The following is a 20,673-nucleotide window of genomic DNA, read 5'->3' on the forward strand; positions in this document are numbered from 1 at the left end:
GAAGTGTCTGCTGATCCTGTGCGCAGGCCTGCAGAGCCAGCCTCTCTGGAAGATGCTGCTGAGAGTCAGACCAGCTCTGCAGTGTCTTTTTCCTGACATATGGAGCAATGACAGCCTTTACACTTGTCCCTGAGCGGGCAGGACCTGTGCTGAGAAGCCCAGTGACTGTGCCTGTCCCTTGGCAGCCAGGGGAAGGGCCGTGGGGGCCAGCGGTGTTTCCCCATGCTGGCTCGGGGGAGGTGGAGAGGAGGTTGAGGCTGATGTGGGCRACTTTGATACCTCCAGGCTGCCACGCCAAGCACTCCTTCTGCGACTCCAGTCCCTGCAAGAACGGCGGCACCTGCTCYGTCAGCTGGGGAACCTACTCCTGCCTCTGTCCCGTTGGCTTTGGGGGCAAAGACTGCCGCCACCGTGAGTGAATGGTCGCTGCTGGATGTGGGCAGGGTGGGACATGGTGCTAGGATTGCTGTGGAAGCAGGGTGAGGGGGACCTGTACGATGAGCTAGGTGTGTTGTCCCTGCATTTAGTGTTCTCTGTGTAGTGTCACAGGCACTTGGAAAATGGAGTTGCCATGGCTCCAGGGACAGGAGAGATCAGGAAGAGCACTAGTGCTGCAGACAGGTCCTGGTGTCACTCAGCCAGCAGCATGTGCTTCTCACTGTCCCTCCTGAGCCTGCAGTGTGGCCAGGCCTTTGCACTGCAGTATGTGAGGAAAAGCCCAGAGCAGAAGCAGATGGTCCCCATCCTTCTTCCTCACCTCCACTTTCCTTTCCAGCCATGCACCATGCCCACTATTTCCAGGGCAACAGCATCCTGACCTGGGACTTYAAGACAGATGTGAAGATCTCAGTGCCGTGGTACCTGGGGCTGGCATTTCGGACGCGCCAGCCAGATGGGGTGCTTCTGCAGGCTCATGCCGGCCAGTACACCACTCTGCTRTGCCAGGTAGGGCCATGGCCACAGACTCAGCTGCAGCACCTATGTCCCAAGCTCTCCTGCCACCCACCCAATGAGAGCGGGAGGACTCCAGCCCGAGCAGTGGGTGGTTGTGGGGAGGGGTGTTTAGCAGGGCTGGGCCTGTTCACAGGAGTGTAGGATGGAGGTGGGCAGAGGTGGCCAGGGCTTTGCTGGCTACTGCTATTGCTGGTTCCCTCTCTGCAGCTGGCTGGGGGCCTGCTCTCCTTCATGGTGAGCAGGGGCTCTGGGCGCAGCACCAGCCTCATACTGGACCAGCTGCGGCTCAGCGACGGGAGATGGCATGACCTCCAGCTGGAGCTGCGGGACGTCCGTAGTGGGCGAGACTCACGCTACGTCATCACCCTCACCCTGGACTTTGGGCTTTATCAGGTATGAGTAGTGGGAATGCCAGCCCCAGGACAGGAGCTATGGGAATGCACTGCGTACATGGGCCTGGTTACACCTCTGAGTCCTCAGGGTGGACTGGCACCCACAGGCTGATGGGGTAGGGATGATGCCAGTGGCCCCACATTACTCCCGTTCTTTCTGCAGGACACGGTCGTTGTTGGAAATGAACTGCACGGCCTGAAGGTGAAACACCTGCATGTGGGGGGAATCCTGAGCTCTGGCGAGGTGCAGAATGGGCTGAGGGGCTGCATACAGGTGAGTTGGTTGTTCTGAGCCTTCGCTGCGCAGAGAGACGGAAATGCAGATCTGGCAGTTGCTGCCAACATCTGTCCTGCTGGCGATGCTCGCTCTCTGAGCGTTCAGGGGCCAAAGGGCTGTGGGGATCCATGTGGCAGCACAGCAGTAGGTGGTGGGAGGTGGCTGCCCCCAGGGGCTTGAGGAGAGCAGGAGAGTAGGAGCCTCGCGTGYCTGGCCCGGCTTCATTTTGAATTTCTCTCCTGTGTCGCAGGGTGTGCAGCTCGGTGACAGTGCCACTGGGACTGTACTGCCCAAGCCCAGCCATGCCCTGAGGGTGGAGGCTGGCTGCAATGTGCCAAGCCCGTGCGACTCCAACCCCTGTCCGGCCAACAGCATCTGCAAGGACGAGTGGCAGAGCTACTCCTGCGTGTGCCAGCCAGGTAGGGCCGGCAGCGCTCTGCCCCCCTTTCCCTCTCCGCACTGCAYGTCTTCTCCTCTGGCCTCTGTGGCTCCTGCAGCCTGGCCCATGGCTGCTCTCCTGCCCCTCCCTTGGGCAAGTCACGTACCTAGAAATCCCCTCAAATGCTCATTTGATTTTGTGGAGGACAAAATYTCTCCTGAGCCTCCCGAATCCACTCCTTGCTGCTCTGGCCCCTCTGCGGTGGAATGTGCTTTGTTTATACGACGCCCTGTGTCCACACCACAGGATACTATGGAGGGGACTGTGTGGATGTGTGTCACCTCAATCCCTGCAAGAACAAGTCAGTGTGTCGCCGCAAGCCGGGCTCRCCCCTGGGCTACGTGTGCGAGTGTGGAGGGAACTTCTTTGGGCAGTACTGTGAGCACAGGTGAGACGTGGGGCACAGGGCAGGTGGCTCTGGGCCACCTTCTCAGCCATGCGAGCAGGGACCCCTCGGTGCCACCTTGCTCCTTGTGAGCTGCTGGGCAGCTTGGCCAGTGGGAGGCAAAGAGACCCAGGGAATTTGGCTGTTGTAATGCCAGGKTTTTTTTCTCCCTAGGATGGACCAGCAGTGCCCGAAGGGCTGGTGGGGGAACCCCACCTGCGGGCCCTGTAACTGCGACGTGAACAAGGGCTTCGACCCTGACTGCAATAAAACCGACGGGCAGTGCCACTGCAAGGTGAGGGGCACCTGTGACCCATGGCCCGCCTGTGCCCCTGGGAGCCCTGCTCKTCCCCCAGCGCAGTTCCTTGTCCTCGCAATTGCCAGGCCCTGCTTTGTGCTCCTGGCTTATGGAGAAGTAAGGCCTGGGTGCTTCTGGGCTCAGTCCCTGCCCAGCGCTTCAGCGTGGCCCTCCTGGCCCAAGGAGGCGATAGTGGGATGCTTGCAAACGGAGATCTCTGTGACAAGTCCCTGCTGAGCTCACGGGCAGCCCCGTGAGGAGAGCCTCACCCTTTCCTGCCCCTGCCCACGCTCCAGCGGTACCCCCGGTCTTGGCTGCTGTCCCCAGGGGCTGTCTGATGGCTGTCCCCCTCTGCCCTCAGGACTTCCACTACCGCCCAAAAGGCAGTGACACCTGCCTGCCTTGTGACTGCTACCCAGTGGGCTCCTCCTCGCGCTCCTGTGACCGGGAAACGGGCCGGTGTCACTGCCGGCCCGGCGTCATCGGGCGCCAGTGCAACAGCTGTGACAGCCCTTTCGCTGAGGTGACACCCAGCGGCTGTGAGGGTGAGTGGGGGCACGGCAGGGAGCCGACGGTGCGAGGCTTGGCATGAGCCGTCTCCCCCCGTAACCACGCTCCTGGGGGGGTGTGTGTCCACAGTGCTCTACGACGGCTGCCCCAAAAGCCTCAAAGCGGGTGTGTGGTGGCCCCAGACCAAGTTTGGCTTCTCGGCCGTGGTGCTGTGTCCCAAAGGCTCCTTAGGTGAGTTGACGGGTGCCGTGGGGAGGGGCGGGGAGAAGCTGGCTAAGGGCTGGGGCTGTAGCAGCCTCTGCAGGATCACTCCTTTCTAGCACCGTCSCAGTGCAGTCTTGCTGGGCTGGAGGGCTGGGAGAAGGAGGTTGGAGGAGAAAATACCTAAGACTGGGGGAGACTGGGGAGGGGTGGACACAGGGCTGGGAGCAGGCCGCAGGGTCTAGGCCATCTGTCCCCACCTTTTCCTTGCCACCTTTTGGTTTTAGCAGGCCTCGGGTCAGGCGTGGAATGGCAGCTCAGCACCCCCAGTGCTCAGTCCTTGGGGYGCGCTGTGCAGGGCACAGCGTGGCGTTAGGTGAACGTCTCAGGCCGGAGTCAGAGCCTGAGTCGGAGGATGCCACCACTGGTGGTGGCAAARATGCCAGCAGTGTGTGGGAGACTGTAGGGCAGCGTGAGCCCCAGGGGACCATACAAACCCTGTCCTTCTCCAGCTGTTCACGCCAGGAGGAGGCAGGTTCAGCTCCTAACTGTTGTTGCTTCTCTCCCCGGTTCTCTCGCCCTCCGTGCTCAGGTTTGCGGGGTGCAGGTAAGGTTGTTCCCACCTTCTTMCCTCTATGTCGCAAGGGCTGCGCCACGTGGCTTTCCCTCCCTGCTCCCTGCCTGGCACCCCACACAGCCCTGTGCTTTCCCTGCTGCTTCTGGAGCTGCCAAATGTCTTCCCAACGCTTTGCCTGGCCTCACCACTCCCACATGCTGCTTCCCTGCTCCCAGCACACTCGCCAGCACAAACCCAGCTGCAGCCGCATGCAGCCCTGCCGCTCACTGTGCTTAGCCTGCAGCCCTGGCTCTGAGCGGCCTGGGGAGGCTGCTAGGCAGGGTCTGCACTCTGCTCCCCGCTGGGATGGGTGCTGGCTGCCCTGGGCTGAGACCTGCTTGCTTAGGCTGGGAGTGAAGGAGCTGATGGTGCGCAACTGCAGCTGGCTGGGGAGGCAAGGTGGGGAGGAATGGCTGGGGGAGCTGTTTGGTGTGATTGAGCTGGGGAGAGTTGGATGAGGACAGGAACTGCTGGGCATGCTCAGGGCAAGGGCCTGTGCCTGCTGCCCAGCTGGCAGGGGGAGGTGGACGGACCCRGGGCTGGATCGTGCCTGAAGGACAGCAACTGAGCTAGGCCACGGGCACCAGAGAGGAAGGGCTGTTCTCTCCTCTCTCAGCAGCAGCAGGGAGGCTGCTCCCAGTTGCAGTGCTGCTGATCCCAGTGTTAATTCTCAGAGGAGGAGGTGGTCAGGAAGGACAGCTGGGAGCTGGAGATGGCAGGATGGAGCAGACTAGCACTGGGGTTTTTCTGAACAGGAACTGGAGTCTACTCCAGGCTTCCTCTCTCTTCCCTGGGCATGCTGCTGCCGTCTCCAGTCCTGGGTGAGATCTCCTGCCCTGACACCTTCCCCTGGAGGGTCTGGCTCACAGTCCTACTGGGTGCAGTGGGGTCACCCTGGTTTCTTCTACTCAGGGTATTATGCATGGTGATGCTGTTGTTGTCCAGTAGTACTGGACCCTAACCAGGGGTCAGGGCCTTGGCTGGATACTGCACGCACACTGCTGGACAGGTCCTCCTCCATGCTGCTTGGCTTCAGGGGCTCATCCACGAGGCASATTCACCAGCCCCACTGCAGGGGTATCATCTTCCTGGGGCAACCTTGCCCCACAGAGAAGAGCAGGACCTCAGCAGGCATTACAGGCTGTCAGCTGGAGAATGCCCAGGGCCATGTGGGCTCCAGCAGTTTGGGGTCAGATATGCCCTGACACAGACAGACACCCGGAACCAAAGCCTTCTGCAGGCTGAGTCACTTTCCTTTTTGCTGTCCTCTGTGGTGGAGCCTGGTGTGCTGCAGTCCTAACAACATGCAGGATCCCAGCTTGTGGTGGGAGGGGATGGGGTTAGCCCAGGCAGCAGAGCTTCTAAAGACGATGCAGATCAACTGTGCAACAGGCAATGCTGGCTCAAAGCAGGATGACAGCGCCTGGGCATTACAGGGCCTCCCTGGCACTTGCCTGTGGTGGTCTTCAGGGATAGCTGGTGTAGACAGTTTCTGCTGGGGGATGCAGAGGGGAAGCTGTGTACCCTGTGCCATGTTTCAGACTTGTCCTTCCTCCTGGTTTCAGGTGCAGCTGTCAGACACTGTGATGAGGAGAAGGGCTGGCTGGAGCCAGATCTCTTCAACTGCACTTCACCTGCCTTCAAGGAGCTCTCCACACTGGTAATCTCCTCGTGACTCTGCAGCCCTGACAAGGCAGGAGCAGTAAAAACTAGGGCTCACTGCCAGATGTCAAAGAGCTTGACTCTCTATAGGCACTTAGAGTAGGAGAGAGCTTTGGCACAATGCTCAGCACTTTTCTTTTCCTATCTCCTGCACCAAACCTGTCGTGGGGCATTGATCTGAGCTGGAATTTACCTTTGTTTAATCTAATCTTTGTGTGTCCCTATCAAATGACCTGTGTCCTACCCCCCAGTCCAGTATTTGAGATGAAAACAAATACCCTGAGCAGAGCTGTGTTATTTGAAGCTGGTGGGATGTCTGGTCCTTGAGGCATCTGTAGCCCCAAGACTTTTGTCAGTGGCAAATCCCTCTGAAATACCTGGGAAAATCTGCTAACACTTGCGTCCCACCTAGGCTGAGTGCTTGAAGCAAGTAACTGACGTAAAGCCGCGAGAGTTTTCCAGAGAAATATTGCCCTGTCCTTTCTCTCCTCTCCCTGACTTCTGTCAGGAGTGGCACTGAGTTCGCTGGGCCTGGCCCAGTTCAAGCACTGGGGTATTGCTGGAGGCTGGTTGTCTCCAAGAGGTGCACCCTGTCCCAGTGGCCATCACTGTGARTGTTCTCAGTTGAGATGGTTTCAGAGACCATCTCTAGGACTGGGGGCCTGCAGCATCCCAGATCTTGCTCCCTGGGAGCTGTGGTGCCTTCTAGGAAGGAATCCACTCAGCATTTAATCCTCTCCTTCCACCCTGCTGGCAGCTGGAGGGCTTGGAGAGGAATGAGACTGAACTCAACACAATTGAAGCCAAGAAGCTGGCCCACCGACTCAGGGCTGTGACAGACCACATGGACCACTACTTTGGCAATGATGTGCACATCACCTACCGTCTGCTGTCCCGCCTCATGGCCTTTGAGAGTCGACAGCACGGCTTTGGCCTGACAGCCACACAGGATGCCCACTTCAATGAGGTAGGTCCTCTCCCTGAACCAGGGTGGCTTCTCTGATGTTGCTGCCCTGTCTCAGCTATCCTGAGCGTGATCCTCTGTGGGGAWCAAGATTGTGAGACTGTTGGAAGTGCTGGATCCAACTCCAGGCTCCTCTGTACCACATGGACATTGATCCATTGTAGTGATACCAATGGGGATTGGAGTGCAGGATAAACAAGGTGAAGGTGAGGCAGCTGGCTTTGCTCTCGGTATGGGAAGGGGAAGRTCAAGAGCGATCTTATTGCTATCTTCAACTCCCTAAAGCGAGGATGCAGAGAAGAAAGAGCCAGGCTCTTCTCAGAGGTACCCAGTGAAAGGGTGAGATGGAGCAGACACAGGTTGCAACAAGGGGAACTGTGATTAGGTATAAAACAAACTGTTGTCCCCGTGAAGGTGGTCAGACCTCACAGGGCCCAGATATAAGGGGAAGCTCCATCGTTTGAGATGGTCAAAATCTGGCTGGCCAAGGCCCTGATTCCAGGTGGAATTCCTTGGGCAGGGATTGGGCCAGAGATCTGCAGGTCCCTTCCCACCTCAGTTACTGTGTGAGCTGGGGGTGACTGAGGGCWGGGAGTGCCATGTCCCTGTGGCAGGATGGGCGGATGGCAGGTATTTCCTTTGTCTTAGACTGTGGGTTGTAGGGCTGAGTCAAAAGAGCATGAGATGAAACCCCARGCAGGCTGCAAGGAGGCTCCCACCTCTCCCAGTCGGTGCTGGGTCAGGCAGTGTCTCTGCAGGCACTGACTGATGAGCTTTGAGAAGGGGRGCCTGCTGTGGGAGAAAGTACCCCTCTTGCTGGTGTCCTGGCACAGCAAGGTGGGCAGAGGGCACAGCTCTTGACAGCCTAGAGGTGGCTGGGACTCAAGTCAGGCTCTGGCCCCCTCACTCCCTACCCCCACGTCTCTCCGGTGCAGAACCTGCTGCGCGCGGGCAGCTCCGTGCTGGCACCCGAGAACCGGGAGCACTGGGCCATGCTGCCGTACAGCGAGCACGGCAGCGCCAGCCTCATGGAGCAGCTGCGGGACTACTCAGGCACGCTGGCCAGCAACATGAAACTCACCTACCTCAACCCCGTCGGCGTCGTCACCCCCAATATCAGTGAGTAGAAACTGGCTGGTTTCCATGGTGCCCAGCTGCAGCAGTGTGAAACCATGCTTTCATTTTAAAAAATGGGCTGAAATTAGGGTTTTCCCCTATTTGTTTTTTTTTTATCTCTTCTCACCTGGGCAAGCTTTGTGTAGACAAAGGAAACAAAGCGATGAGCAAAGGGCAGGTCGAGTCACATCCCAGTGCTGCTGAGTGGGAAGATGAGTGAAGGCAGTCTTAAATGCAATGCATGTTTGAGCTGCTTGTGAAAGGTTAGCCCCCATGTTACGGGAGCAGCTGAGGCTGGCTTGTGTGCAGCTATGAGTGTGTCAGCTCCCACAAACGTGGGAGTGGAGCAGGGGGACRTCCTGGTCCTGTCTCTCACTTGAACAGCAGATGTGTCACCAGGAGCCAGCAGAGCCTGGAGTGCACTGCGCTCTCCCAGTTTGCCCCCAATCCTACCCGAGTCTCTAGTGACACAGCTACTGGGCACAGTGTCAGAAGCAGCCTGTCCCACRGCAGAGCAAGATCTGGGCTGGGAAGGAGCGCTGTGACTGTTGGGAATGTCGCATCACGCCCAAACGCAGGGGACACATCTGTAGCCCTGCCTGTGGCTTGTGTACTGCCTTTGCCAGTGGCCTGAGCCCAGGATGCCCCAGAGCGCGGTGCTCCCTGGGTGGCCGTAACAGAACTGGTTTTCATTCCCTCGCTGCTCTGCAGTGCTGAGCATCGACCGCATGGAGAACCGCTCCCACGTCCGCCGGCGCTACCCTCGCTACCACAGCAGCCTCTTCCGGGGCCAGCCTGCCTGGGACCCTCACACCCATGTTGTGCTGCCGCTCTCTGTGCTGAGCCCCTCGAAGGCTGAAGGTGAGCATTGCTCAGGGATCAGTGTGGGCAGGCTTGGCTGGCAGGGGAACTGTGCCCCTGCTGAGACCTGGCTCTGTCAGAGTTTTATCAGTAACCCACAGAGCTCAGAGCTTCTTGCTCCACTGCATCCCAAAGGCACCTGGTGGCCTTTTGCCTGGGGTCCTGCTTCTGCTAGCAGAGCTCAGTACTGCTTCTTTCTGAGGTCCTAAGCAGGCCAYGGCAAAGCTGGTGGAGAAAAGCACCCAGATCTGGGTGTTAGAAAAGCACTAGCCTCCTCTTCCAGCTTGGCTGTATCAGGGCAACACTGGGTGCCCCCAGGGCATGCAAAATTGTGTTCAGGCCACCAGGGGTAATACGTGGGGCCATTCTTACCATCCCTTGTGTCTCAGCTGCCCCCACAGCAGCTCCCACTTTTGCTGGGGGTGAAGGGAACTACACTGTGGAGAGCTCCTCTCCGAGGCAGGCGCTGCCAGAGCCCGAGCCTGCCCTGACCGTGATCATCCTCATCATGTACCGCACCCTGGGGGGGCTACTCCCTGCGCGCTACCAGGTGGATCGCCGCAGCGTCAGGTATGTCCTGCTCCCCTGTATCCTCCAGGCAGCAAGGACTGCAGGCAGCAGCACAAGGAGGCTGTCTGGACTCTACTTTTCTCCCTCTCACAGGCCTGTGTGCAGTGGTTGGGGTTTGGTTCCTAGTTAGGTGGTCCTGCTGTGCTCTGCCTATTCCCTGGCTTGGCATTGCTCTGCCTCACATTGACCAACCCCTTGGTGTGGGCAGGGCAGAGCTGTTCCTGCCAAATGGAGGTGCTGGGTGGCTTGGAAGTCCTGGGAAGGGCTGCAGCCACCAGGTTTGCTGATGACAGGACTCCATGGCTCCTTGCAGGCTCCCCAAGAATCCTGTGATGAACTCCCCCATCGTGAGCGTGTCTGTGTTCAGCAATCACACCTTCCTGCGGGGGCCCCTGGACACTCCCCTCGTGCTGGAATTTCGTCTGCTGGAGACAGCCAACAGGAGCAAACCTCTCTGCGTCCAGTGGAACCACTCTAACCCGTGAGTTGAGCGTGGCAGGGCCCCAGCCCCACATTGTGATCCACTCCCTCTGGGCTGCTTTCTACAAGCACCTTCTAGTTCCCTACGTTTTGCTGACTGAGGTTGTATGTCTGGGTAGAACTGGGACATGAGGGTTTCTGCTCTCTCCCAGGGGGTTCCTTCCTGCTGAGAGGGCACAGTAGGATCCCTGCAGGGCTCTGGCTCTGTTATTTTGGATTTGGGAGTGTGGGATTGCAGCTGTATCTGCTGATAGAAAAGCCTTGCTCGTGGTCCCTCTGCTGTGCAGTTCCTTCTCTGCGGGCCACACACACGCGTCCTCCTTTCTAACCATGCTCTGCTTTTTGGTGGCTGCAGGACCAACCCATCAGGCTTCTGGACAGCCAAGGACTGTGAGCTTGTGTACAGGAACACCACACATGTCCACTGCCAGTGCTCCCAGTTTGGCACCTTCGGGGTCCTCATGGACAGCTCACACCGGGAGGTAACCTCAGCCTATGGGGCTATGGGCAGGAGAGGGCAGCCTGGGGAGTGGCACTGTTGGACATGATGCCTAGAATAGGAAGGCACAGGCAGAAAACTTGTGGGTGGACACACAGATTGAGAGCTCAGCAGGCTTCATGTGTCTTCCCCTAATGATGCCTTTGATTCTTCTGCAGCAACTGGAAGGTGACCTGGAGACGTTGGCGATTGTCACCTATTCCTTGGTGTCTCTCTCCCTGGTGGCCCTGCTGCTGACCTTCTCCTTTCTGACTTGCCTCAAAGGCCTCAAGTCCAACACACGTGGCATCCACTCCAACATATCAGTCACCCTCTTCTTCTCTGAGCTCCTTTTCCTGTTGGGCATCAACCACACAGAGAATCAGGTGTGGGGCAGGAGCAAGCACGCACACAATTTGGCTTTTTTCATTCCCTGCATTGTGTCTGTCCCAATCTAACCAGCTGCAAGGAGCAGCCCTGTTTTGGGAAGTGGAAGGTCTTAGTGCTGTTTCTGTGGGGCAACGCTGGGGGTTAATGTACTGAAACAGACTCTTTTGTACCTTGAGTTACTTGGTGATCTGATTCTGGAGGCTATTGTCTTCCTACCTCCAAAATGAAGTTCATTGGTAGTTTGTAGACACATAGGAAAGTCCATTTATGAGAGATTCTGGAGCTAAGCCTGACCAAAAATGAGCAGATGCTCTCCAGGGAAGAATCTGAGCACATTTGGAGTGGTGTGGGTGGGGGGGGCAGGATCTCATTTCCTCTGGGAACTGCGTTGCAGCCCCAGCATGAGGATGGGAGAAGTGAGGACAGAGCAGTTAGCATTTGGCACAGTGGGGCCATCTCTGAGTGGCTTTTTGCCTCCCCCAGTTCCTCTGCACTGTGATCGCCATCCTCCTCCACTGCTTCTTCCTCTCTACCTTCGCTTGGCTCTTCGTCCAGGGCCTCCACATCTATCGCATGCAGACTGAAGCCCGCAACGTCAACTTTGGCGCCATGCGCTTCTACTATGCCATTGGCTGGGGAGTGCCTGCCATCATCACCGGTAGGAGCCGCTTGTCCCCCAGCTATGCCAGAAGCACTGGATCTCAGCAGCCTCCTGTTCCCCTGGTGTCGCCAAGCTCACTTGCCCAGTAGGGAAAGCAGAGGGTGGGCTTGCCGCAGGCAGCTGTTCAGGTGGGCCTATGGGACTGCGTGCTCGTGGTGAGCAGTGCTGATCTATCCAGCCGGGGGATATGTCTCAAGGGCTGTTGTCGTGCCTCCTGGGAAGCAGCAGCTCGCAGTGTGTCTCCCCATAGTTTACTGGTGGGCATGGCACGCCTGCCAAGTGTAGGTGTTTGGGTGATGTGACTCTGGCAAGTCTAAGGCTGCTGGATCTGGACCTGACCTTTCTCTTCCTCCCCCAGGGCTAGCTGTTGGCCTGGATCCTGAGGGCTACGGGAACCCTGACTTCTGCTGGATTTCCATTCATGATAAGCTGGTCTGGAGCTTTGCAGGCCCCATTACTGTCGTCATTGTGGTAAAACCCTGTCCTGTTTCACCCACAGCCCTCTCCTGCCTCCTTTCTCTGCACCGTGGGTGCTCACCTCTTCCTTGGGTGTCTGATGCCTGCCCCCTTCTCTGTACTGTCCTCCCCCAGTTACAGACCATCTTTCTGCTACTCCAGCCAAACCCCAGGAGGCTGTGGATCAGGGTGGGAAGGGAATGGAGGGAAGTTCACACAGGCCTCGCAGACCATGTGTCTGCCTGTGCTATGGGTTGGGGATGTCAGGCCAGAACCACCCTCACACAGCTTCTAACCAGTGCCAACACTTTCAGATGAATGGGGTGATGTTCCTGCTTGTGGCCAAGATGTCCTGCTCCCCAGGCCAAAAGGAGACCAAGAAGAAATCGGTTCTGTGAGTATTGGTGGCCAGACTACCAGCAAGGTTCCTGCTCCTCATCGTTTTTACCATTTCCAGTGACCATCTTCCCTCTTCCTTCATTGCCAAGTGCCCCTCTGTGCATCAGTGTCAGCCTTGCAGTTGCTCTCCTCTTCCGCCTAGTGTCTGTGTTAACCATTCCTAAACTTCATGCTCTCCTCTTGTTTCTACAGCCTTACCTCCACGCTGTCCTACCAGCCTGTTCTCTTCCTGTCCTGCCCTCACTGTCACCTCTGATGTCTACTTCAACACTGTGCTCTTGTCGACTCTCAGTGCCTGTTTCTTCCTCTTCTGAACACTCCTTCCAAACTTTTCCTCATTCATCCTCTCCCTCCTTCTTGGCCAGCCCTGGAGTTTGCCTCAGCTCCTCTATCCACGGCTCCAAATGACCTGTGTTATTTGGGCCCTGTGTTTGCTGTGTGTGATCCAGAAGGGAAGGCCCTGGGGGCAGGAGGAGCCAGACTGCTATGCAGAGATGTGCCCACAGTGCTGTGATGGGGCACAGCGTGGAGGCCTGGAGTGCTTTCCCCTCTGGATCTCTGTCTGTGAGCACTAGACTGTAGATTAACAACATGCACTAACCTCTTGGTGTGTGTGTGCTTGTGTGTGTGTCTGTCTGTCTSTCTCTCTCTCTCTCCAGCATGACGTTACGGAGCTCCTTTGTTCTGCTTCTAGTTATTAGCACTACCTGGCTCTTTGGCCTCTTGGCTGTCAACAACAGTGTCCTGGCTTTCCACTACCTCTACACTGTCCTCTGCAGTCTCCAGGTAACTGCCCAGCCTCAGCCAGGGGAGGCCAGGGGGAACAAAGTTGTTTTCTGTGCTTCTCCATCCAGCTCTGCCCCCTGCACAAGGCCAGTGGAAGGCCCGTACTGGGACTTCGGCCACCTTCCAGTGATGCCTGGGTGCTAGGGACAGGGAGCACCGTCATGACTAGCTCACTGGCTCCTCGAGGCCCTTAGCGCTGTATGAAGGAGGTACCAAGTTAGTGAGGTATGACACACACACATGGGCATGGGTCAACCCAACAGAGGATCCCTGTGGTTCTCCTGCCTCCTACAGCCACCCTAGCCAGTGCAGCCATCTGAAGGGAGCTGTGTGGGGCTAGAGCTGTGGCCACAGACCCTTCTTTGGCCACTGTCTGCCTAGGGGACACCCTRTAGGTTCCACATCTACAGCAGCAGGCCTGAGGGTCAGCGCTGCAGGGCCTTGGGAACTTTTTGGTTGCCTACTAGGCTCTGGCAGCCCCCAGGGCCAACACATTGGGCTCTGAAAGAGGTACTAAGCCCCAGGTACTGGCCCAGAGCCCGTGCTGCTGGTGAGCATCTGGAGGATATTGGTGAGGAGCCAGACACTCACCTCTCCTGTCCCCACTATGAGGCACCCTGCCACCCTCGGCCTCACTGCATCTCTTACCCTCTCTCCTTGCCAGGGCCTGGCCGTGCTGGTCCTGTTCTGCGTCTTGAATGACGAGGTGCAAGAGGCCTGGAAGCTGGCCTGCCTCGGCAAGAAGGCGCAGGGGGAGGAGGCCACCAGGAGCGCGCAGGTAGGTGGGAGTGAGCCTAGCGCAGATCCTGGGGGGCTGAGACTTGCTGCGTGCTGGGAATGAGAGTTGATGGGAATATCCCTTCTTCTGAGGGGCATGACGGATGCAGGAGGGAAGGCTGTCTCTGCTGGCTGCAGCGGTGCCTCCTTAACTAAGCCCATGCCTCTCTCCCTGCCTCACCAGGGCCCGAATGCCTACAACAACACTGCGCTGTTTGAGGAGAGCGGACTCATCCGCATCACGCTGGGGGCCTCCACCGTCTCATCAGTGAGCAGCGTGCGCTCTGCCCGCACCCACTCCAGCCAGCGGGGTTATCTCAGGTAGGGAGCACCCCTACCTGAGCAGCAGTGCCTGAGCAGAGCYGCAGGCTTGCACGGGTGCGATTGCTCAGTCATCCTGTCTTTCAGAGACAACGTGACRGCACGTCAGGGCTCAGCTGTGGACCACAGCCTGCTGGGGCACACAGGCCCCACAGACCTCGAYGTGGCCATGTTCCACCGTGATGCTGGAGGAGGTAAGGCCCCAAACCAGGGCCAACCTGTCCTGTCCTGATTCAATGCTGGCTTAAGCAGCTGTTACCTCTGCAGGGTCTGACTGCATAGTTACATCCTCCGCTCCACATTTGGCCGTAATTCCTGAGCACACTGCCAGTGCGAGGGAGAGACAGCAGCCATGTTGCTTAGCACAGCCTCCTGGGCTGCTGGAAAAGGGCATAGCTAGTTTTAAAAGGGTTGAAAATGGAGGAGGCAAGAGCCACCCCTGGGTCTGGGATGTGGGCTGTCAAGAGGTCCCTGGTGACGCGCATAGTTCCCAGGCAGTAACACAGTACTCTTGAGACCATGTCAGGAGGGCTGGGTCCAGGTCCAGGCTCCCTTGTGCCATGCAGACAACGGCCCACTGGAACGAGACCAACAGAGGCCACCCATGCAGTTGGGGCTGGAGCTCGGAGGGATGCGGGGAGGCTGGGAGAGCTGGGTTTGCTCAGCCTGGGGAAGGGAAGGTGGATGGGGAGTTTATTGCTGTTTGCAGCTCCCTAGGGAATTGCAGAGAAGACAGAGCCAGGCTCCTCTCAGAGGTACTCAGAAGTGATGCCAGAGGGAGCTGACATGGGTTGCAACAAGGGGAACCACGGTTAGGTACAAGGCAAGCTGTTTTCCCCACAAGGATGGTCAAACCCTGGCACAGGGCCCAGATAGAGGGGGAATCTCCATTCCTGGAGGCAGTCGGAGCCCACCTGGCTCAGGGGCCAAGCAGCCAGTTGCAGCTGGCTCTGCCCAGAGAATGGTTTGGACCAGACATCTCCACATCTCTCCCCATCTGAGTTTTTCTGTGATCCTATCCTATAACCAGTCAACACTCACAGGCACGAGCTTGTCCTTCCCCATTTGTGCCGAAAAGGGTCACTCACCTCCACACAGAGTATCTCCCCTTCCCACACCATGTCCCTACAGACCAAGACTCAGACTCGGACAGTGACCTGTCCCTGGACGAAGAGCGCAGCCTCTCCATCCCATCCTCAGAGAGCGAGGAGAATGTACGTCTGCGGGGCCGCTTCCAGCGCCAGTTCAAGCGAGCAGCCCACAGTGAACGGCTCCTCACTAACCCCTCCAACACCACTCCAAAAGGCAAGTCGCATGGGCTCTGGCAGGAGAAAGGGTGAGCTTAGCTCTTCTGTGCCTCAGGGCAGTATGTGGGCATGGGGACCAGGCCATGTCTTGCAGTGGCCTCATTTGCACCTCACAAAACTGTTCTCTTTCTCTTTCCYGGGGCTTGTTTCGCTGTGCTCTTCCTCAGATGTGGATGGCAATGACCTCATGTCGTACTGGCCAGCTCTGGGCGAGTGTGAGGTTCACCCCTGCTCCCTGCAGAAGTGGGGCTCTGAGCGGAAGCTAGGGTTTGACATCAACAAGGATGCGGCCAACAACAACCAACCAGACCTGGCCTTGACCAGTGGGGATGAGAACTCCCTCACCCAGACCCAGCGGCAAAGAAAAGGTAACAGCCTGCAGCAAGCAGACGATCTGCCTGGCCTGTCTCAGGTTCACGTGGCCCTGAAGACTCCACGCGAGATCTTTCTTGTCTTGTCCTTGGGGAGGTACAACTTAGCTCCCCCAGCTGAGTTTTCATGCTTCTTTCACTGCTCTGCAAAGGTTTGACTTCTCTTTCTGTCTGACACAGGAATTTTGAAGAACCGCCTCCAGTACCCTCCAGCTCTCCAAGGCTTGCCGTCCGTTGGCAGAATGACCAATGAGCTGTCGTGGTACAAGACCTCCACACTGGGTCACAGAGCTGTCCCCGCTGCCTCCTATGGCAGGATCTACTCTGGGGCGGGCAGTCTATCGCAACCAGCCAGCCGGTACTCATCACGGGAGCAGCTCGATATGCTGATGAGGAGACAGATGTCCCGGGAGCAGCTGAGCAGGAACAATTCAGGAGAGTGCTTGGAAGTTGTGCCCAGCCGGCACGGGTCCAGGGAGGAGCTGGATACYATTCCCAGCCGGCATGGGTCTACTGAGCACTTGGAAAGTATTCCCAGCAGAAATGGGTCTAAGGAGAACTTGGATCTGCTAGCTACTAGGCCCAGTCAGAGAGATYGTGGGAACACACTGCCCCGAAGGCAGGGCTCCAGAGACCACCTTGAAACTTTACCCTGCAGATTTGGGTCAAGAGAGCAGCTAGACTGTGGGCCAGTAAGAGAGGTCTCTAGAGAGTGGCTAAACACATTGCCAAGTAGGCAAGTGTCCAGAGACCGAATAGACATGTTGCCAAGTCGAGAAACTTCTCGAGAACAGTTGGATTTGCTTTCTAGAAGACAACCTTCAAGGGACCAGCTAGTGTCAGCTAGACAAACTTCAAGAGAGCAGCTGGACTTTCTCTCTAGAAGATCTAATTCCAGAGAGGCTCTGGATACAGTGCCTAGCAGGCAGCCATCACAGGAGAATCTGGGGTGTCTTTCTAGGAGACAACTATCTAGGGAAAGCCTAGAACCACTGTCTAGGAGACAGCCTTCCAGAGAGAATCTGGAGGCCATCCCCAGCCGACATCCTTCCACTGAACAGTTGGATATCCTTTCTTCCATCCTTGCTTCTTTTAACTCCTCTGCCCTGTCCTCAGTGCAATCTTCTAGCACGCCTTCAGGCCCCCAGACCACTGCCACTCTCTCTGCCGTGCAGACCTCAACACCCTCTGCAATGTGCCCTTCAACGCCTCGCTCTGCCACCTCCCACAGCATTTCGGAGCTGTCGCCAGATTCAGAGTAAGTACGTCCCTTCCTCACCCTGGCCTTGTGCAGCCCATCTTGTCTGTCGTCCGGCCTCTTCCCTTGGGAGTTTTGTTTGGGTTGGGGGGGTGCTATGTAAAAGTCGGTCTTTGGGGAAACAGCAGGCATCTTGGGGACCTGCTTGGTGACCGTGCAGGGAAAACCCTCTGTAGTTATGGCTCCAGGCCCTTGCAGTGCAGCGTGAGCAGAAATGCCAGCGCGCCTTTGAGACTTCCCAGCTCTGCTTGAAGTGAGGGCGCACGCTTGTGTCCTGCAGTGCTTAGGGAAGATACTGTCGTGCGGCAAGGCCGGACCCACAGCTGGCCTAGTCACTCCGTGCTGGGTAGAAGTCTCTGAAGAGCAAATGTGTGGGGTGGACTGACTGGAAAGAGGAGGAGGCCAGCAGGGCCTTAGTCCTCAGGGAGCCCTGCCTGCCTCAGCCATGTTTCTCCCCAGGGACCCTGCGCAAAGCTGTCCCCGAGTGTCAGTCCACGGGCTTTGCTCTCTGCCAGCACTGCTGGTTTCCTGGCTCGTTCCCCCTTTCCTCTCGGCTGCGCTCAGGGACTCGGTCAGCTCTGCCTCCCCCTTGGCAGCCCGTGCCCCGTCCCCTGCAGGGCGAATGTGCTCGCTGGCTGTTCCCAGTGCGGCTGAGGGACCTTTGCCTCACAGCCATTCCTGCACTGAGGCGCACCAGGGTTTCTGCCCTGTCCCCATCCAGGCAAACTGGGAGCGTGATGAGAGCCCGGGGAAGTGCCATGGCTTAACGGTGTTTTTCTTTCCYCCGAGAAGAATAATGAGAAGTGAGGGCCATTCCTGAGGGGGCTGAAGTTGTCCATGAGAGCGACAGAAGAAGCAGGGTCGTTCGCCCAGCTGGATGCTGCCGGTTGAGGTTTGGTGTCCCCAGGGGGGCAGCGTCCAGAACTGATGGCGGTCAGAGGCCCGAAACCAACTCTGCCTTTCCCAACCCTCCGGGCTGAGGGGCCAGCAACCCGCACCACCCGCCTCCGGGAGCCCCCGGGCTCTCGGCTGCCGCTGCGCTCCCCATCGCCTGCTGGGGTGAAAGGTATAGCAGGAGCCCGCTCGGGCGAGGGTCGTGTCTGCAACCCACCAGGGCTGAACTCTTCTTTAGCGACCCGCTTCTATGCGGGATGTGCGTGTATGCGTGTGTGTGTGCGCGGAGGGTGGGCAGGGGCCGGGGGACGGAAAAGGAGCCCAGGACATGGGGACGGGGGAGGGTTTTCTACCTTTTTGTATCTTTGTAATCAGAGAGAAGAGAAATTTCTATGGTTATTTTTACGGGTGGTCTGTTCCCAGGACCTGGAGCGTTTGTCTCRCTGACAGCCCTTTTCTGGCTTGCCTTGGGGGCCCCCGGGCCTGGCCTTGCTGGGACGCCTGCTGGCAGGGCCTGTGGTTGTGGCGGGCCGGAGGGCGATGCCGGGCAGCTCTCGTGGCTTTGCCGGTGCAGCTCCGTCCCTCCCCGTGGCTGGCGGTGGTTGCCCAGCTGCCCCTCTCGCCCTCCCGCCGCACTGCTCCGYGCGTGTCTTGGCGCAGTCCTTCCTGCAGCCAAGCCGGCCCTCGCCTTCCCAGGGGACCCCCTTTGGGGCTGCCACCCGTCCGGGAGCTGGGGCTGTGCGCCGGGAGGGTGGCATGGGGACAGAGCCAGCAGCAAGCGCAGAGGCAAGTGGAACAGCACACTGAGCACTTGGGGGAGGGAACAAGCTTCGGTGTTCAGTATGTGCTGTACAAGGACAGTCCCGTTTCTGAAAGCTTCGGTGTCCGCCGCCTGACCAGGGCGAGCTGTTTTTACCCATCGACTTTTGTGCTCTTTAACCCCTGTGTTACRGAGCAAAGCTCCGTCAAGCAGCTGGGGTTACAGGTCCAGGCAAGGAGCTGGACAGCCCCGGCCCCACGYGCAGTGGCCGTCGGCTCGGCTCTCCCCAGCGCTGGTGCCCTCCCCACGGAGGTTGGCATCCACGGGAACAAGATGTGGCTCCAGTATCTGGGCCCGGCATTGCTGTTGCTGGCCCTGCAAACGTTGTTTCCAGCTGGTGGTTCCCGGTTCCCTGCAGGCTCTGCGCACACACACGCACATCCCCGCACTCCCTGCTGGCGGGGGACCCCAGCTCGGAGTAGCCTGGATTTCCCCGTATGGAAATTCAAGCCAGCCTGGTGCTTTCCCTTTCTGCCCAGCGCGGGGCCCTGTGCTCGGCCCCGCAGACCTCGCCGCTGGGCAGCGGGAGGAAGGGCTCGCACCCGCGCTCTCCTCCCCGCACGCCCGTGCCTATCGCTTGCCTTGGTGTGGGGGCAGCCGGCTCGCGGGGGTCCGCGTGCTCCCCTTCYCCTCCGCTGCCCCCGGGGTGCCATCGGGGCTGTGGGCCAGCACGCTCCTTACTGCCTTATTACCACAAACTGCTGTAGCTTCACGTTGCAACAAAACCCGAGATGTTTACAGGGGCGACCTGCACCCCAGCCCGGGGCCAGCGGGGGCCCCGAGGGGCTGCCTGCCCCCGGCGCAGCCCCCCGTCCCGGGCTGGGGAGGGCAGGGCTTGCCGGCACCTTTATGTAGCAGAGGCAGAGCCTGCGGCCCCGCGTGCCGGGGAGCCCCAGGGCCCCTCCGTGCACAGAGCTGGCCCCTCGGGACCCGGCGGGCGGCCGCCTCCTGCCCTGCCAGGCTCGGCGAGGGGGCTCCTCGCCTTGGGTCGCCGGCCAGGGGCACGGCTGCTTCCCGGCCGAGCGCCGCTCCCGTGCTTTACCCGCAGGGCGCTCTGTTTTCGGCAGCCGCGGTCCCTCGCCGTACGGTGCCGGCGCTTCCCGGCCTGCTGTGGCTGCGGGCTCAGAGGTGCCCCTTCCTCGTGGCGCCCCCTTTCCTCCTGCACCCTCGCTTGGGCTGAGGGGACGGGAACTTGGTGCCAAAYGGAGGGCAAGTGACAAGTGCCAAAAACTGAGAGCAGCGGAGTGGCTGGGGGGCCGTCCCCGCCGGGCCGGCGGTCGGGAAGCCGGAGGCGGCCCGCGGGCCGGGGCTCGGTCCGTGCCTGCGGCACTGTGCCTGGGCTCCGGGACAYGTCCTCCTTCGGTTTGGGTCTGCTTTTGTTACTTTGGGGCGTTCGGTTGCTTTTTTATTTTTCTCTCTCCGTCTCCCGATGCGGTGGGCAGGGAGATGCCCGYGCTCTCTCCCTGGCTGTGTAAAAGTGTATTATGGAAGCGCCAGATTTGGAAATAAAAGTCTATAAAAGGTGCTGGACTCTCTGCCGCATCCCTGGGCGTCGAGCGGGACCTGGCACCCTCCATCCTCCCTTTTCGTGCCTGGGGGAAAGAGCAGGTAAGCAAAGGGCAGTATTGATCAGAGCCACGACGCCCTGAGCAAGGGTCGCTATCGATGAGCGCGGTGCCTCCCCTTCCCGCTCCTTATCGCCAGCGGCCGCGAGCAGCACCCCGGTGGGCCGGGGCCCGGCGCCGCTCCGCACCGCGATCCCGTCTGCCTGCCCCACGGGAGCCAGGGAGCGGGAAGACGCGATAAGGAGGCGGCAAATGGTGCCCGGCGCTATCAGTTGCTACCAAGCAGGAGCCCTTTTATGGCTCCTTTTCCTTCCCCCCTGCAATTTGGTGCCAAGCGAGCAGATAAACGAAGGGGAGGCAACGGGTGCCACGAGCCACGTGTGCCGGCCCCGGCTCGCCGCCGCGCAGCCCGGGGAGGCCCCCGGCCCGCGAGGCCGCCGCTTCCCGGGCGGCTCGGGACGGGCG

The 20,673-nt window shown here is 59.0% G+C and overlaps 1 protein-coding gene across 2 annotated transcripts in view; it reads left to right on the forward strand.

Annotated features, from left to right (window-relative positions):
* The window catches only part of CELSR3 (cadherin EGF LAG seven-pass G-type receptor 3), a 36,795-nt gene extending 16,627 nt beyond the window's left edge, over window positions 1-20,168 (forward strand). Inside the window, exons 8-36 of one of the 2 annotated variants that reach the window (XM_085318844.1) lie at window positions 286-411; window positions 776-945; window positions 1,162-1,347; window positions 1,510-1,620; window positions 1,874-2,042; window positions 2,309-2,450; window positions 2,622-2,742; window positions 3,107-3,290; window positions 3,385-3,486; window positions 4,049-4,063; window positions 5,638-5,732; window positions 6,492-6,701; window positions 7,634-7,817; window positions 8,526-8,675; window positions 9,065-9,245; window positions 9,559-9,726; window positions 10,081-10,207; window positions 10,383-10,589; window positions 11,077-11,251; window positions 11,613-11,725; window positions 12,025-12,104; window positions 12,769-12,895; window positions 13,560-13,673; window positions 13,857-13,993; window positions 14,081-14,187; window positions 15,125-15,298; window positions 15,468-15,668; window positions 15,852-16,929; window positions 17,722-20,168. In XM_085318844.1, the coding sequence (XP_085174970.1) occupies window positions 286-411; window positions 776-945; window positions 1,162-1,347; window positions 1,510-1,620; window positions 1,874-2,042; window positions 2,309-2,450; window positions 2,622-2,742; window positions 3,107-3,290; window positions 3,385-3,486; window positions 4,049-4,063; window positions 5,638-5,732; window positions 6,492-6,701; window positions 7,634-7,817; window positions 8,526-8,675; window positions 9,065-9,245; window positions 9,559-9,726; window positions 10,081-10,207; window positions 10,383-10,589; window positions 11,077-11,251; window positions 11,613-11,725; window positions 12,025-12,104; window positions 12,769-12,895; window positions 13,560-13,673; window positions 13,857-13,993; window positions 14,081-14,187; window positions 15,125-15,298; window positions 15,468-15,668; window positions 15,852-16,929; window positions 17,722-17,749 (4,982 nt within the window). In that variant the 3' untranslated portion in view covers window positions 17,750-20,168. The remainder of the gene's footprint in view (window positions 1-285; window positions 412-775; window positions 946-1,161; window positions 1,348-1,509; window positions 1,621-1,873; window positions 2,043-2,308; window positions 2,451-2,621; window positions 2,743-3,106; window positions 3,291-3,384; window positions 3,487-4,048; window positions 4,064-5,637; window positions 5,733-6,491; window positions 6,702-7,633; window positions 7,818-8,525; window positions 8,676-9,064; window positions 9,246-9,558; window positions 9,727-10,080; window positions 10,208-10,382; window positions 10,590-11,076; window positions 11,252-11,612; window positions 11,726-12,024; window positions 12,105-12,768; window positions 12,896-13,559; window positions 13,674-13,856; window positions 13,994-14,080; window positions 14,188-15,124; window positions 15,299-15,467; window positions 15,669-15,851; window positions 16,930-17,721) is intronic. The other variant, XM_085318845.1, reaches the window with a different exon arrangement.
* The last annotated feature ends 505 nt before the right edge of the window (window positions 20,169-20,673 follow it).

This window comes from Rhea americana, unplaced genomic scaffold, assembly GCF_003343005.1.
Source record: "Rhea americana isolate MKP2758 unplaced genomic scaffold, rheAme1 scaffold_555, whole genome shotgun sequence".
Lineage (NCBI taxonomy): Eukaryota > Metazoa > Chordata > Aves > Rheiformes > Rheidae > Rhea > Rhea americana.